General features: G+C 43.5%; 2 protein-coding genes across 2 annotated transcripts in view; both read left to right on the top strand.

Moving 5' to 3' along the window:
* rpf2 (ribosome production factor 2 homolog) lies at nucleotides 1-5596 on the top strand. Its single transcript, XM_076083704.1, has 10 exons — nucleotides 1-158; nucleotides 1117-1249; nucleotides 1887-1924; nucleotides 2413-2452; nucleotides 2539-2620; nucleotides 2933-3009; nucleotides 3659-3758; nucleotides 3857-3959; nucleotides 4078-4222; nucleotides 5023-5596. The coding sequence occupies exons 1-10, from the start codon at nucleotides 136-138 to the stop codon at nucleotides 5206-5208; spliced, it is 927 nt and encodes a 308-aa protein (XP_075939819.1). The 5' UTR covers nucleotides 1-135; the 3' UTR covers nucleotides 5209-5596.
* A 3408-nt stretch (nucleotides 5597-9004) lies between these two features.
* The window catches only part of slc16a10 (solute carrier family 16 member 10), a 32108-nt gene continuing 28346 nt past the window's right edge, over nucleotides 9005-12766 (top strand). The window contains exon 1 of the mRNA XM_076083703.1: nucleotides 9005-9585. Coding sequence (XP_075939818.1) covers nucleotides 9243-9585 — 343 coding nt within the window. The 5' untranslated portion in view covers nucleotides 9005-9242. The remainder of the gene's footprint in view (nucleotides 9586-12766) is intronic.

Genomic DNA, 12766 nt, shown 5'->3' with positions numbered 1-12766 from the left:
GCGCAGGAAATCAACCACCGCGCCACCAAAGAAGAAGAACATCACCAATGTTGTCTTCCGCCGCTCACATTCACGTGGAGGAACCGCAACGTGAGCGCTCGTGCAGCCGACAGGAAGACGAATAAAGACTCTAAAATGACGCAGTTAGACGGTATAGTGTAAGTTTGACAGCGTACTATTGAACCTCACTGTGTTTAAGCGTCCGTATGTATCTCCTTCGTTCAGTGCTCGTGAAACTAACGTTAACTGTGTAGGGACCGCTAACGTTAGCCCAGCGTGGCGTTTTGTAAGCTAACGTTAGCTTAACGTATAGGCAGATGTTCTTGTTTACGCAGCTTTTTATAACGTGAGGTTGCATTTTTTACGCCTCGTTTTCTATATTCAGTGTAAACGATATACTGTCAAGCTAGTGTTTAAAATGTCAGTCACGTAAGCATGTAACTGGTTTAACTAGCGGCAACACGTTACATGGGCTAGCTCCGATGCATCAATAAACTGTTACTTATCCAGAGTTTGGGTTCACCTGTCCGATCAAAACTATGGTCCTACTTGTTATAATAAAGATAACATTAATAGCACGTGAGGGGGGAAAGTTTGTCGCTATTTTATTTAGGTAAAAAGTTAGATATCAATAATTTATGTTAGGTGAGTGGAAGAAGGAGCATCATAGGAATATGTCTTCCTTTAGTCATGTTCAGGTTAGTATTGATGGGTATGAAATGTAAAAACATGCAAATTCTGTTAATTTTTTGTAATTTGTGAAGCTATAATATTTATTATGATTATTCTATTAAAGACCAATAATAATCAAAATTAGGATACGTTCAATATATCTACCTTTTCAACGACATTGTACTTTCTCTTGACCACAATAAACTTTTTAAACGTTTTTATATTTAATGTACTATATTTAACTAGCAAAGGACAACACCCAGCAGTAATATAGAATACATAATTAAAAGCTCTTCTGAATCAATGCTGTTTAACACTCTTTTAAACACGTGTTGTCACTCTGACTGCCTCTTTATTTATTATTATTATTTGATCTTGTGTTGCGGTGAACTGCACTGTGCAGACTGTCATCTTCCCCTCCTCTGTTTGTGTGTGCATCCTCAGAAAACCCAAGACGAAGCGCTCCAAGCGCTTCTTGGAGGGCAGAGCGCCCAAGCTGACCGAGGATGTGAAGACCGCCATGATCATGAAAGGGGGGAACTCCAGTCTGACCGTCACCCAGGCCCTCAAGGACATAGTAAGTGACCTGAAGGTGCTCTCGGTGAGAGAGACCTTCCAGACACGACTTGCTTCACACAGATGCACGGGCTGTTATAACGGTTTAATAGTCCAGATGTTGAGGCGATAGCAGGCATGATGACATCACACTGTGTTCTTCTACCGTTACACTTCTTTAAGTAGCTTTTTATCGACTCGTAGGATTTAAGTTCTCTCAATCTTATAATTCAGTTACTTTGCATACAGACTTCAAGTACAGATTTCAACTCATGCAACACATCGCATGTGACATACAAGAAAAAAAGGATTGTGAAGTATCAGAAACTCTTGAGTTTAATTGAGTTAACGATTGTTTAACAGGGTAGTTTCTCCCCTTTTACTTCAAGGGAAGAGGGACAGAGACTTTATCAGCACAATGTACTTAGTGTGTTCAAGGGGGAGCTTTTAAATTGATAGTACTGGATAGTTATTTGGACAATAATTTATCATATCTATTTGGTTATATGTTTCAGGGGTAAAATCTGAATCTGGGTGAACTGACCCTTTTAATTGAAATATCATAAATCTTTTATTTTATTTATTCATTTTTATTTATAAAACTGCTGACTCACTAATAGAATTATGAATTCAAACCAGAATTACATTTTTTTCTGCAGTATTCCCTGAAGAAGCCCAATGCTGTGCTGTACAAGAAGTAAGTGAAGTTACTAAGAGGATACATTAAGATTAATGAATAAATACATTTGACTTGACATTCGTTTTGTTTTCCTCTTGCAAACATTCTATACTTTACAATTCAAATCACAATCTTCAGTACAAATGAAAGCGGAGCATTTTAAATTACTATTTTGTGTAATTTTAACTTCGTTGGCTCACAATCAATATTTCACGTCCTGGTTTCTGCTGAGAATGAAACAAACGGAATGGAATGAAATCAAAATAACAGTATTTATTTGAGCAACAATGACACTTTCCTGAACTTCCTGATTCTTGGTGTTTTCTTAGATCCCTTTTAAGATGTAGACCAAAAATCTTCTGAAAAATAATTTAAATATGTTTTGACCCAAAGGAAGGGACTCAGTCCTACACGATCGAGCAATCATTCCTAAATTTGTCGACGCCGTTAACCGTCTTTGAGTGTTAGAAACCCGTTGAGCTAACTGCTGCGTATTTGCTTTTCAGGAAGAACATAACGCGTCCGTTTGAGGACTCGACATCACTGGTGAGCAGACAAGAATCACCCCGAGCGCTTTATTACAATGTAATCTATCATCCAGTCTTATTGCTAATCATCGCTCTCTTAATCAGGAATTTTTCTCCAAGAAGTCCGACTGCTCTCTGTTTCTGTTCGGCTCCCACAACAAGAAACGGCCCAACAACCTCGTATTTGGTAAACTCTCTTTCCGCTTCATATCTCACCGTTTTAAATGTGCATTAAGAGACCAGTTAGATGTCATTTCTGTACATATTCCCAGTAGAACATTTAATAAATCATACTTGAATAGTTTTTGAATTGTAGCGAGGACATTTGTTTTTCCCACAATTCTGTGCATGTGCAATTCATTTTGACAGCCAGCGTGTCTGTATATATATTTAATGTTGTAATAACTGTAGATGTGTAAGGGGTCCAGTCAAACCACTTATCGATGTGTCACATAAACGTATTTAACACCATGTTGACCGTCTTTTGGTTTGTCTGCAGGTCGTCTGTTTGACTTTCACGTGCTCGATATGATTGAAGTTGGGATTGAGAAGTTCGTCTCTCTGAGTGAAATCAAGGTAATGTATCACCGCCATGTTTAAACGGTTAAATGGTCCTTTAAAAAAAAAAAAAAAATCCCCAGTCAGCTCACATGTCACTGATTAGAGCGGTGGTTACAGCTGTTGTACACGGCTTTAGAAGACAGCCTACCAGCCAATCAGAGGCTACACATGGAGTCTTAGAGCAGGTTGAACTGAGAAAGGATTTTTGGGAAATGCATGTTAGCTTAGCATAAGTAATGGAAGCAAGGGGGGGGGAACGGCTAGCTTGGCTCCGTTGAAAGTTAACAAATATGCCTCTAATGCTCACTAATTAACGCGGATTTTAATCTGTTCACCAAAGCCACGTTTCTACCAAGAAGTTCAGTTTGTTACACATTAGAGCGGTTGATGTCATTGTTTTATGAGCACAAGTCGTTCATAGCACCTGGTACTGGTACCACCTCGGTCAAGGTTCCAAGCGAGCTGAGCCGATACTACAAGGTAGAGTTAAAACCCTGCAGACCACTGATTGGTCAGAAAAAATCATCACTGGCCATCAAACATCCTCCAAAAAACCTCTTTAAATAGCAACCTCATTTCTTTATTTTTTTCACTCGACCAAAATAATAAAAAATGTCACACAATCTGCTAAAATCTAGTGTTTGTGTTTTTTTTTTTGTTGCAGACCAGCAAATGTCCCGAGGGGACCAAGCCGATGCTGGTGTTTGCTGGGGAGGCTTTCGATACGGACAACGAACACAAACGTCTGAAGAGTCTGTTCATAGGTGAGCACTCCTTCTACTCCATGTGTCTCTACGTTTCCTTTCATTTCATCCCACTGCTAACATCTGTCCTCGTCCATCTCTCTGTCCCCGCCTGTCAGACTTCTTCAGAGGTCCCGCCGTGACTGCGGTGCGTCTGGCGGGTTTGGAACACGTTCTGCACTTCACAGCCCTGGAGGGGAAAATCTACATGCGCAGCTACAGGTCAGTTGGATTTGTTGGTTAAAAAAATGATGTTAAGAATTGGCTTGCGTCTTAAATTGGTCCGAGTTTAGCTAGCATCCCCCCACAACAGAGATATTGATGTCATGCGTCATTGCAGGAGTCTGTTGAAGAAGTCCGGGTGCCGCACGCCGCGGATAGAGCTCGAGGAGATCGGGCCGTCGTTCGACTTGGTCCTAAGGAGAACACATCTGGCTTCAGATGACTTGTTCAAGTTGTCCCACAGACGGCCCAAAACTCTGAAGGTAAGATCGTCTTGCTCTGACTCTCAGCTGTCCTTTGATGGGACATGACAATAAGGTGTGCGGTTGGATGACCTAACCGGGGTTTTCTTTCCACTATGTTCAGTCATCTGTACATATGACCAAGTTATTGATACTAAAAGTCTCTTATAACCTCATTACTGCCCCCATGAAGTTGTTCTACTCATTAAAAAACAATGTATTATTGAAAAATATAAAGGCAATTCTGCTGTTAGATCCTGGCCATCAGTGCACTAAAAAAATGCCTTTGTCCTGAGGGTGGCGCCAGAGGAGAGACCACATTATTGCCTGTTGCATAATACAGATTTGAACCTCTACACTGTTACCATTTTACAACATCCAACACTCTACATCGTCAGGCTCTGTCCAACTTTTAACCAGGCTGGGCTCTACTTATCTGTGCTCCAAGGTTAATGCTAACATTAGCATTAAACATCCGGCTGACGCTCCATACGGCCAGTCTCCATACACTCATGCTGTGTAGCCCAACAGTGTCCAATGTTTTTTTTTTTTTTACTTCTTTAAAAATATGTCATGTATGTACAATGAGGTTGGATGTTTTGGAGAGAGGTACCTGGGATTCTGGCCTGTGGTACAGTTGGTGTATTGATGGTACAAATTGACTCTCTTTGTCAGTATTTCTGTTGGTGTATTGTTGAGTACATCATTCAAATGTCCCCAAAATGACCAAAGTACGACAAAACATCTGGCAAACAAAACAACGAGCAAGTTAAATTCTCAAACCGACATGTCGTTAACGCTTCTCTTCATCACCGATGCAGATCCGGAAGAAGAAGAACATTTCCCGCGACGCCTTCGGCACCAAGTTGGGCCGGTTGCACATGCAGAAGCAGGATCTGTCCAAGCTGCAGACGCGTAAGATGAAGGGCCTGAGGAAGAGGAGGGGGCCGAAGGTCGCCGAAGACCCGGACACACAGGCGCCCAAGGTGGCCAAAGTGGAGGGCTGAGGTCGCCTCTACCAGCGTGCGTACAGATCAACGTCCTGGACAAGTGCCCTTGTTTACAACACTGACCCTGTGCTTAGCATTGCCAGCTTGTGCTGGTGAGGAGGGGGCCATGCAGATCTATTATTCCTGCCCCCTATTGTTCCCCCTGTTCTTTTTCCATGTGACTTTCAGATACGTCTTTGTCTCGAGCGTCATGAGTGTTTGCGCTCAGCTCTCTGGCAAAACCACAACAGCATCAGGAAACAGAAGAAAGTGTTTTCCATCGGCAGTTGCAGAGGAAGTCTGCCTGAGATTAGCTGAATTTGTTGTTTATAAATTGGAGCGTGTAAAAGTTGAATTTCACCGGCTGCACTCACTTAAAAGGAAATAAAGCTGTCCCTTAATTACGTCGGGTTGTTCAGAGATTTCATTTTTATTAATTGTTTGTGTTCACTGTGTCTCTGCCTGTCATGACTTTAGGTTTTGCTTATGTTCACGTCCTAAAGTCAGGCTCTTTGCATTCCAGCTGTTGTGGTACTCGAGATCGATCCTGGTCTCAAGGCCACTTTTATAAGGTTTCATCTCGGAATTGAACTCGTTTTTACTCCGTCTGGTCGAAGTCTCCAAAGAGTACTTAGTTGATTTGATTTTAAGACCTCAACTGCGGGAAATCACTAAATGTATTTATTTGTTAACATCATGACCCCGATTGCTCATAAAATACAAAGGAAAATTCCCACACAAAATTCATCCAATGTGGAAGTTCACTAAACTTTATAATGGCCATCAGGGGGCGACTCCTCTGGTTGTATGGAAGTCTATGAGAAAATGACTCCTTCTCTCTTGATTTATTCCCTCAGTAAACATTGTAAACATGAGTTTATGGTCTCAATCTCTAGTTTCAAGTCTTCTTCAATACAGCATGATGTTCATTTAGCAAATTATGGTCCATTTACAGTTAAATAGACCATAAAGCAGAGTATGAAAGTTAATTGAAACCTTTCGGTCGACTTAAAATGTCTTTAGTATTTGGTTGTACTTAGCTCCACCTTCTTGTGTCACTTCTGGTTCCAAAAACAAAAATGGCGACGGCCAAAATGCCAAAATTGAGGCTTCAAAAACCGTACTCCATAAACCAATGGGTGACCACACGGCGGCTAGGCCTACTTCTTATAAACAGTCAACACCCATACAGTATAGTATATATGGTGGTAAATGAGAACCAAATTTTTTCTTTTGTCTGGGTTTTTATGAGAATGTAGATCTTTCAGATATATGAGTGACTTTAAATGATAGAAGACAACATATGTGGTGCAACATGAAAGTTACCTACATTTAATCTTTAAAAGGATTTTTTTTTTTTTTTACATTATGCAATAGATTAAATGCCATTCATAACAATAACACCACAAGACTTTTCTGTGTGACAGCTGAACACACGTCTAGCACAAAGGTATCCTCAACAGGGGGATCTATTTGTGGTCACAATTAGCAACTATTTTCCAGTCAAATTACTGATATCGTTCCATTTTTTTGGGTCATTTTTACATCACCATTTCACAACATTACTTCCCCATATAAAGCAGTGTTGTTTTTCTGGCGTCCTTGTCATATGATCTCCAACCACAGTTACCTACTTTTTTCCTGTAATTTTCTGCTCACTGCACATATCCTTCTGCATGTCTGTCCATCTGCTTGCCTTGCAATTTGTCTGTTTTTAGCAGCTGGAAAAAAGGGGGAAGTGAGACCTTTCGTAACTGCACTGAGGGAGCCGCCTGGAGAAAGAGCAAGCTCAAATTGTGGCAGCGGACCCCCCCCCCCCCCCCCCACCCCCCACCCCCACCCCCACCAGTACTGAGGATCTGCGAAGAGGATATGAGTCGGCTCTTTCACAGACAGAACATCAGGAAGGCACCGGGCCCAGACGGTGTGTCCCCCTCCTGCCCGAAAGTCTGTGCTGACCAGCTGGCCCCCATCTTCACGCAGATCTTCAACCGATCACTGGAGCTGTGTGCTTCAAGTGCTCCACGATCATCCCGGTCCCCAAGAAATCCTCCATCACAGGATTGAATGACTACAGGCCCGTCGCCCTGACGTCTGTGGTCACGAAATCCTTTGAGAGACTGGTGTTGACCCACCTGAAGGACATCACAGGACCCCGGCTGGACCCCCTGCAGTTTGCCTACCGGGCAAACAGGTCGGTGGATGATGCAGTCAACATGGGACTGCACTACATGCTGCAACACCTCGACTCCCCAGGGACATATGCAAGGGTTCTGTGGACTTCAGCTCAGCGTTCAACACCATCATCCCGGAAATACTTGAACCCAAATGCTCCCAGCTTACTGTGCCAGCCTCCACCTATCAGTGGATCACTAACTTCCTGACTGACAGGACACAGCCGGTGAGGCTGGGAAAAATCATACCCAGCACCCGGGCTATCAGCACTTGACCAGCTGGTCCTCTGGTGTGGTCAGAACAACCTGGAGCTGAACAAGCTCAAAACTGTGGAGATGACCGTGGACTTCAGGAGGAGCCCCCCCAACACTGCCCCCCCCCTCACCATTCTCAACAGCACTGTGTCTGCTGTAGATCCACATTATCCATGCTCAGGAAGTTCAACCTGCCTCAGGAGCTGCTGATTCTGTTCTACTCCACCATCATCCAGTCTGTCCTCTGCTCCTCCATCACTGTGTGGTTTGGATCGGCCACTAAACAGGACAGGAACAGACTACAACGGACTGTCAGGTCTGCAGAAAAAATCATTGGTGCTAGTCTGCCCTCCATCCTGGACTTGTACACCTCCAGACCCAGGAAACGTGCAGGAAAGATCACTGCAGACCCATCACACCCTGTCCACAACCTGTTCCAACTCCTCCCCTCTGGTAGGCGCTACAGAGCTCTGTATGCCAAAACCACCAGACACAGGAACAGCTTCTTTCCACTGGCCGTCACTCTGATGAACAATGAATCAGATATACTGCACTATTACCACCATTCTGCACTAATTCCTCAATTCTATTGTCATTGTTGTTCTTTATGTCCATATACATACTTTTGGATATATATTTATACTGTACATAGTAGTTAAATGTTTATGCTTACCTCTGTTATACTTTGTTGTCCTTGTTTTTTGTTTATTTGTATATTCTATGTATGTATGCTGAGAGCCACGTAAAAACCGGTGTCACATTCCTTGTATTCGTACGCATACATGGCCAATAAAGCTGATTCTGATTTTATATATATATATATACAAATCAATAGGTGATATGGGTTCTCATCATTCTAAACTGTACAATGCATCTTATCTGTACAATGCATCTTATCCATATTCACAATTTGCATTCCTTCAGCCGGCTGCCTAAAAGTGTTTATTGTTGCCAACAAGTGCCAACTGATGTTGCCCTATATTAACTTAGTTTAATTAAAATGAGTAGCCATAATATTACAATTTTTACGAAACCAATTACAACTACCAACAGTCATACTCCCAAGGACCTCAATGTATTGTCACATATTGTCAAAATACCAAAGATAAAGGCTTAAAACCTTTGGCAACTGCCGTAGCAAGTCGTGGCAGCTGCGACAATCTGAGCCAGCTGCTACTGTGGAGCCGAAGGGAGGAAAACATTATGCGGTGTATAGAGTTTATCTTTTTTTTAATCACTAGTCGTGCAAAACGTTTAACCAAGTATTAAGTCTGTATTTCACTCATTCACTGCTTCGTCACGGTGGAATGACGGGAACCAATCAGCAGCAGGATTCCCCGGAGCCCCGCCCCTCCGCGCTGTCTATTTATAATATTGCAACAGCAGCTTTTTGACGGCTACTGTAGGACCAGATGCTGCGTTCACCAGCTCCACTCTCACACCGCTGCTTCACCTCAATGGATGAGACTTCACCGTGACCCGAAAGCCGTCATTGATCACAGATAGCCCGCATTTGACTTTTCATCTTACCTCTGTCATTGAACTGTTACATACCTCCAGACATTAAGGACAAACACTGCAGTTCCTCTGCTCATCGACATAAACCTGACAGTAGCAAAAACAATGACAGAAGGCGGGAATCACGTGGCAGAAGAAGGGGATACAGCCGGTAAGGATGAGGTGCCCGCCGGCGTGCCCGCGGAGGAGCAGCGGTCGGAGGAGAAGGACGGGGAGGAGGAGAAGAAGGTGAACGGGGACAGCAGAGTGGCGGAGCAAGCCGCGGCTCCCGGAGCGGCGGAGGTCGAGTTTGTGCACCCCGAAGGCGGCTGGGGTTGGGTGGTCATGCTGGCGGCCATGTGGTGTAACGGATCGGTGTTCGGGATCCAGAACGCCTTCGGTATTCTCTTCCTCTCGCTGCTGCGGGAGTTCGGCTCCGAGGAGGACGCTGACCTCCGGTTCAAGACAGGTGAGCGCCGGGTTGGAGGGAGGAGTTCAAACTTCGGGTCGTTTCGCCTGAATGGCATTAAAAGTCAGCATGCAACGGAAGTATTTTAAGTTGAGCTCTATGTTTAAGACGGAGCAGAAGAAGCTAGCTCCTCTGGAGGTCCTCTTCGGTGTGACTCAGTGAAGTAAAAGTTATAGTAAACGTCGCGCTCGTGTGTCACATTAAGTTAAAGAAGCACGTGTAAGCTAACATGTCAGCTAGCAGGTAATATAATCATTTCCTGGTGAGAGAGGGGGAAACTGGAGCAACTGTCTGTGGCCAGGTGGCACGGCTGTGGGGACATACGGTGCTGTGAAGCGTGCTGCCGGTAAACCCTGTAGCTACGTGGTGGCACGTTCTGCGGTGTTGCTGGTTTGTGCCCTACAGGTGTGTAAAAGCTGCGGGCAGCTTGTAGGTGCCGCGTGCTCTCTCGTGGACAGGCGAGAGAGAAATACGGCGCTTACATTGTGCCACAGAGGCTGCTCTTTAAAAAGTAATGGAGTTAAATCATCAGACATTTAACAGACATTACGTTGTGCCTCACGTGGTGGTGTGTGTATAGGATGTTAAAAAGGTTTTTGACAACCTATTCCTTATCTTTCTGCTCTTAAATCACATTTGTTGACCGAACATGGGGGGCGGGGTCAAGGGAAAGGTCACATAGTGAAAATCCCTCACCCTGCTGTATGTACAGTTGGAAGTGGGGGGAACTATTACATGGATTTCAAAATGATTTACAAATAAAAATCTGAAAAGTGTTGAGTGCATATGTATTCACCCCCTTTACTGTGAAACCCCAAACAAAGATCTGGTGCGACCAATTGCCTTCACAAGTCACATAATTTGTAAATAGGAAATGCCTGTCTGCAATTTAATCTCAGTATAAATACACCTGCTCTGTGAAGGCCTCAAAGTTTGTTAGAGAGCATTACTGAGCAAACAGCATCACGAAGAACAAGGAGCTCACCAAACGGCTCAGGGGTAAAGTTGTGGAGAAGTATGAAGCAGGGTTAGGTTATAAAAAAATATCCCAAGCTTTGAACATCTCACGGAGCACCATAAAATCCTTCATCAGAAAATGGAAAGAATATGGCACGACCGCAAACCTACCGAGAGAAGGCCGTCCACCCAAACTGACAAGCCGGACAAGGAGAAAATTAATCAGAGGAGCAACCAAGAGGCCCATGGTAACTCTGGAGAGATCTACAGCTGAGAAGGGAGTATCTGTCCACAGGACAACTATTAGTCGTGTACTCCACAAATCTGGCCTTCATGGAAGAGTGGCAAGAAGAAAGCCATTGTTGAAAGTGAACCACAAGCCATGTGGGAGACACGGCAAACATGTGGAAGAAGGTGCTCTGGTCAGATGAGACCAAAATTTAACTTTTTGGCCTCAATGCAAAACGCTATTTTGCGCTATATCAACACTGCCCATCGCCCTGAGCACACCATCCTAACTGTGAAACATGGTGGTGGTAGCATCATGCTGTGGGGATGCTTCTCTTCAGCAGCTACAGGGGAACTGGTCAGAATGGAGGGAATACTTATGCATTCACCACTTTTCAGATTTTTATTTGTAAATCACTTCCAAATGATGGACTATTTTGTGTCGGTCCATTACATCCCAATGAAATAAATGTTAATCTGTAGTTAAACCATGACAAAATGTAGAAAAGTCCAAGAGAGGGGGGGGGGGGGTGTGTGTGACCTCTTGAATAATGACCTGGTGCTGCTCTGATGTGATTGTTACCACATGGTGATACCGTATAAGACCAGAACTGTATGGAAACCCTTTGTGGTTTTCTAGAATCTAAACAGTATAACGTGAGAGGTGGTTACAGGACAGAATCTACTTCTTTCTTTTAGTTGCAACACAATTAAAAGGCATTTTGCGTTTCATCTGGACTTTATTAAAGGTTCCTGAGGATCTCTGTTGAAATTGCAGCAACGCTGTAGAAGGTTGCTCATTCCTCCCTTTAAGCTGTGGTGGCCTGCAGCTGACACAAGCAACAAAGTCACATTTTTACAGACGTGTAATGAGGAGGTAATGTTTCAGAGTGCAAGCAACGATAATGTCGTCGAGTCATGTCCTGTGACCTGTTTTGAGAGCAACATTTGTTGCGATTAGACGCGTATTATACTCAACTTCATACTTGGAACAGTAACTCATACTTTACTTTTTTACTAATTGCTCGCTTTTTGATGATGAACTTTGTTCACAATGTAAATCTAACGAGAGATTACAAATCTACTTTAGTAAAATCGATGAATTCATCTTTTAATAAATGCAACTATTTTGTATTATTGCTGCTGTCATAGCTCTGTCTGGCTTGGATATATTCTAGTCTGCACTCCAACCCAATGCACACACACACACACACCACCTACACACCGCCCCCTTCCAATGCCCAGAGTTCATTGGAACTCTGTCTTGATGAGTGACGCCCCCCCCCCCCCGCCCCCCCAGCGAGGCTGAGACTACTGGACGATGGGAATGTGAGGAGGAGGGGACGACAGTTGGACTCCAGGCATGCTTATGCAACTTCCACCAAGGGTTTCATATCTCTCTCTTGTTTTCACAAGCGATAGCAGAGCTCTTGAACGGGTCGTATTGTTTAATTTGATGCCTTAATGGGTCTATTTCAATCTACAATGATCATAGTGATTGTACTGAAAATAATAGCAACAGAAATGTGAAACAAAGTTGTTTTTTTACAATAAAAAAAAAAAAAGATTAATCAAATACGCTCTCTGCAGTATGTTGCAGTGCTGCAGAATACTTGTTTTTTATCATGAAACCGAACACGCTGTCCCTTGTTCAACTTCAGCTTGTTCTCTAATCATTCAGACCTCTCCAAACCTTTGGCCGTGGTTCCTTTGGAATTGATTTGATCTTGACAAAGGTAGTCTTCACTGAAGCTCTGTTTTACATATTTTTTTGGTAGTTGGAATTTGCCAGAAAGATTAGGCCCAGTCCGGTCTGAGCCCAGAACTGGTTGGTTAAAAAAAACGACAGGAATAGCAACCAGAATTTTTCCCATCTTACTGGTCACTTTGCTGTGTCGTCGTGGTTTTGGGATTTAATCTCCACGAGGTCGATGGAGCTCTGCATCGTAAACATGAGACAGACAACTATCCGCCTCTGCTTCTCTCTGAAATCGCT

Source organism: Anarhichas minor, unplaced genomic scaffold (assembly GCF_050575085.1).
Source record: "Anarhichas minor isolate MPS153535 unplaced genomic scaffold, ASM5057508v1 ptg000136l, whole genome shotgun sequence".
In the NCBI taxonomy this organism is placed as follows: Eukaryota; Metazoa; Chordata; class Actinopteri; order Perciformes; family Anarhichadidae; genus Anarhichas; species Anarhichas minor.
This window is presented reverse-complemented; position numbering and strand designations above follow the sequence as displayed.

What these genes read in the sequence shown, in the direction of transcription:
- rpf2 (XM_076083704.1), top strand. Translation starts at nt 136, where the DNA reads ATGACGCAGTTAGACGGTATAGT. An exon ending in ACGCAGTTAGACGGTATAGT is followed by an intron (nt 159 to 1,116) that starts GTAAGTTTGACA and finishes GTGCATCCTCAG; the next exon opens with AAAACCCAAGACGAAGCGCT. An exon ending in ATCTACATGCGCAGCTACAG is followed by an intron (nt 3,960 to 4,077) that starts GTCAGTTGGATT and finishes GCGTCATTGCAG; the next exon opens with GAGTCTGTTGAAGAAGTCCG.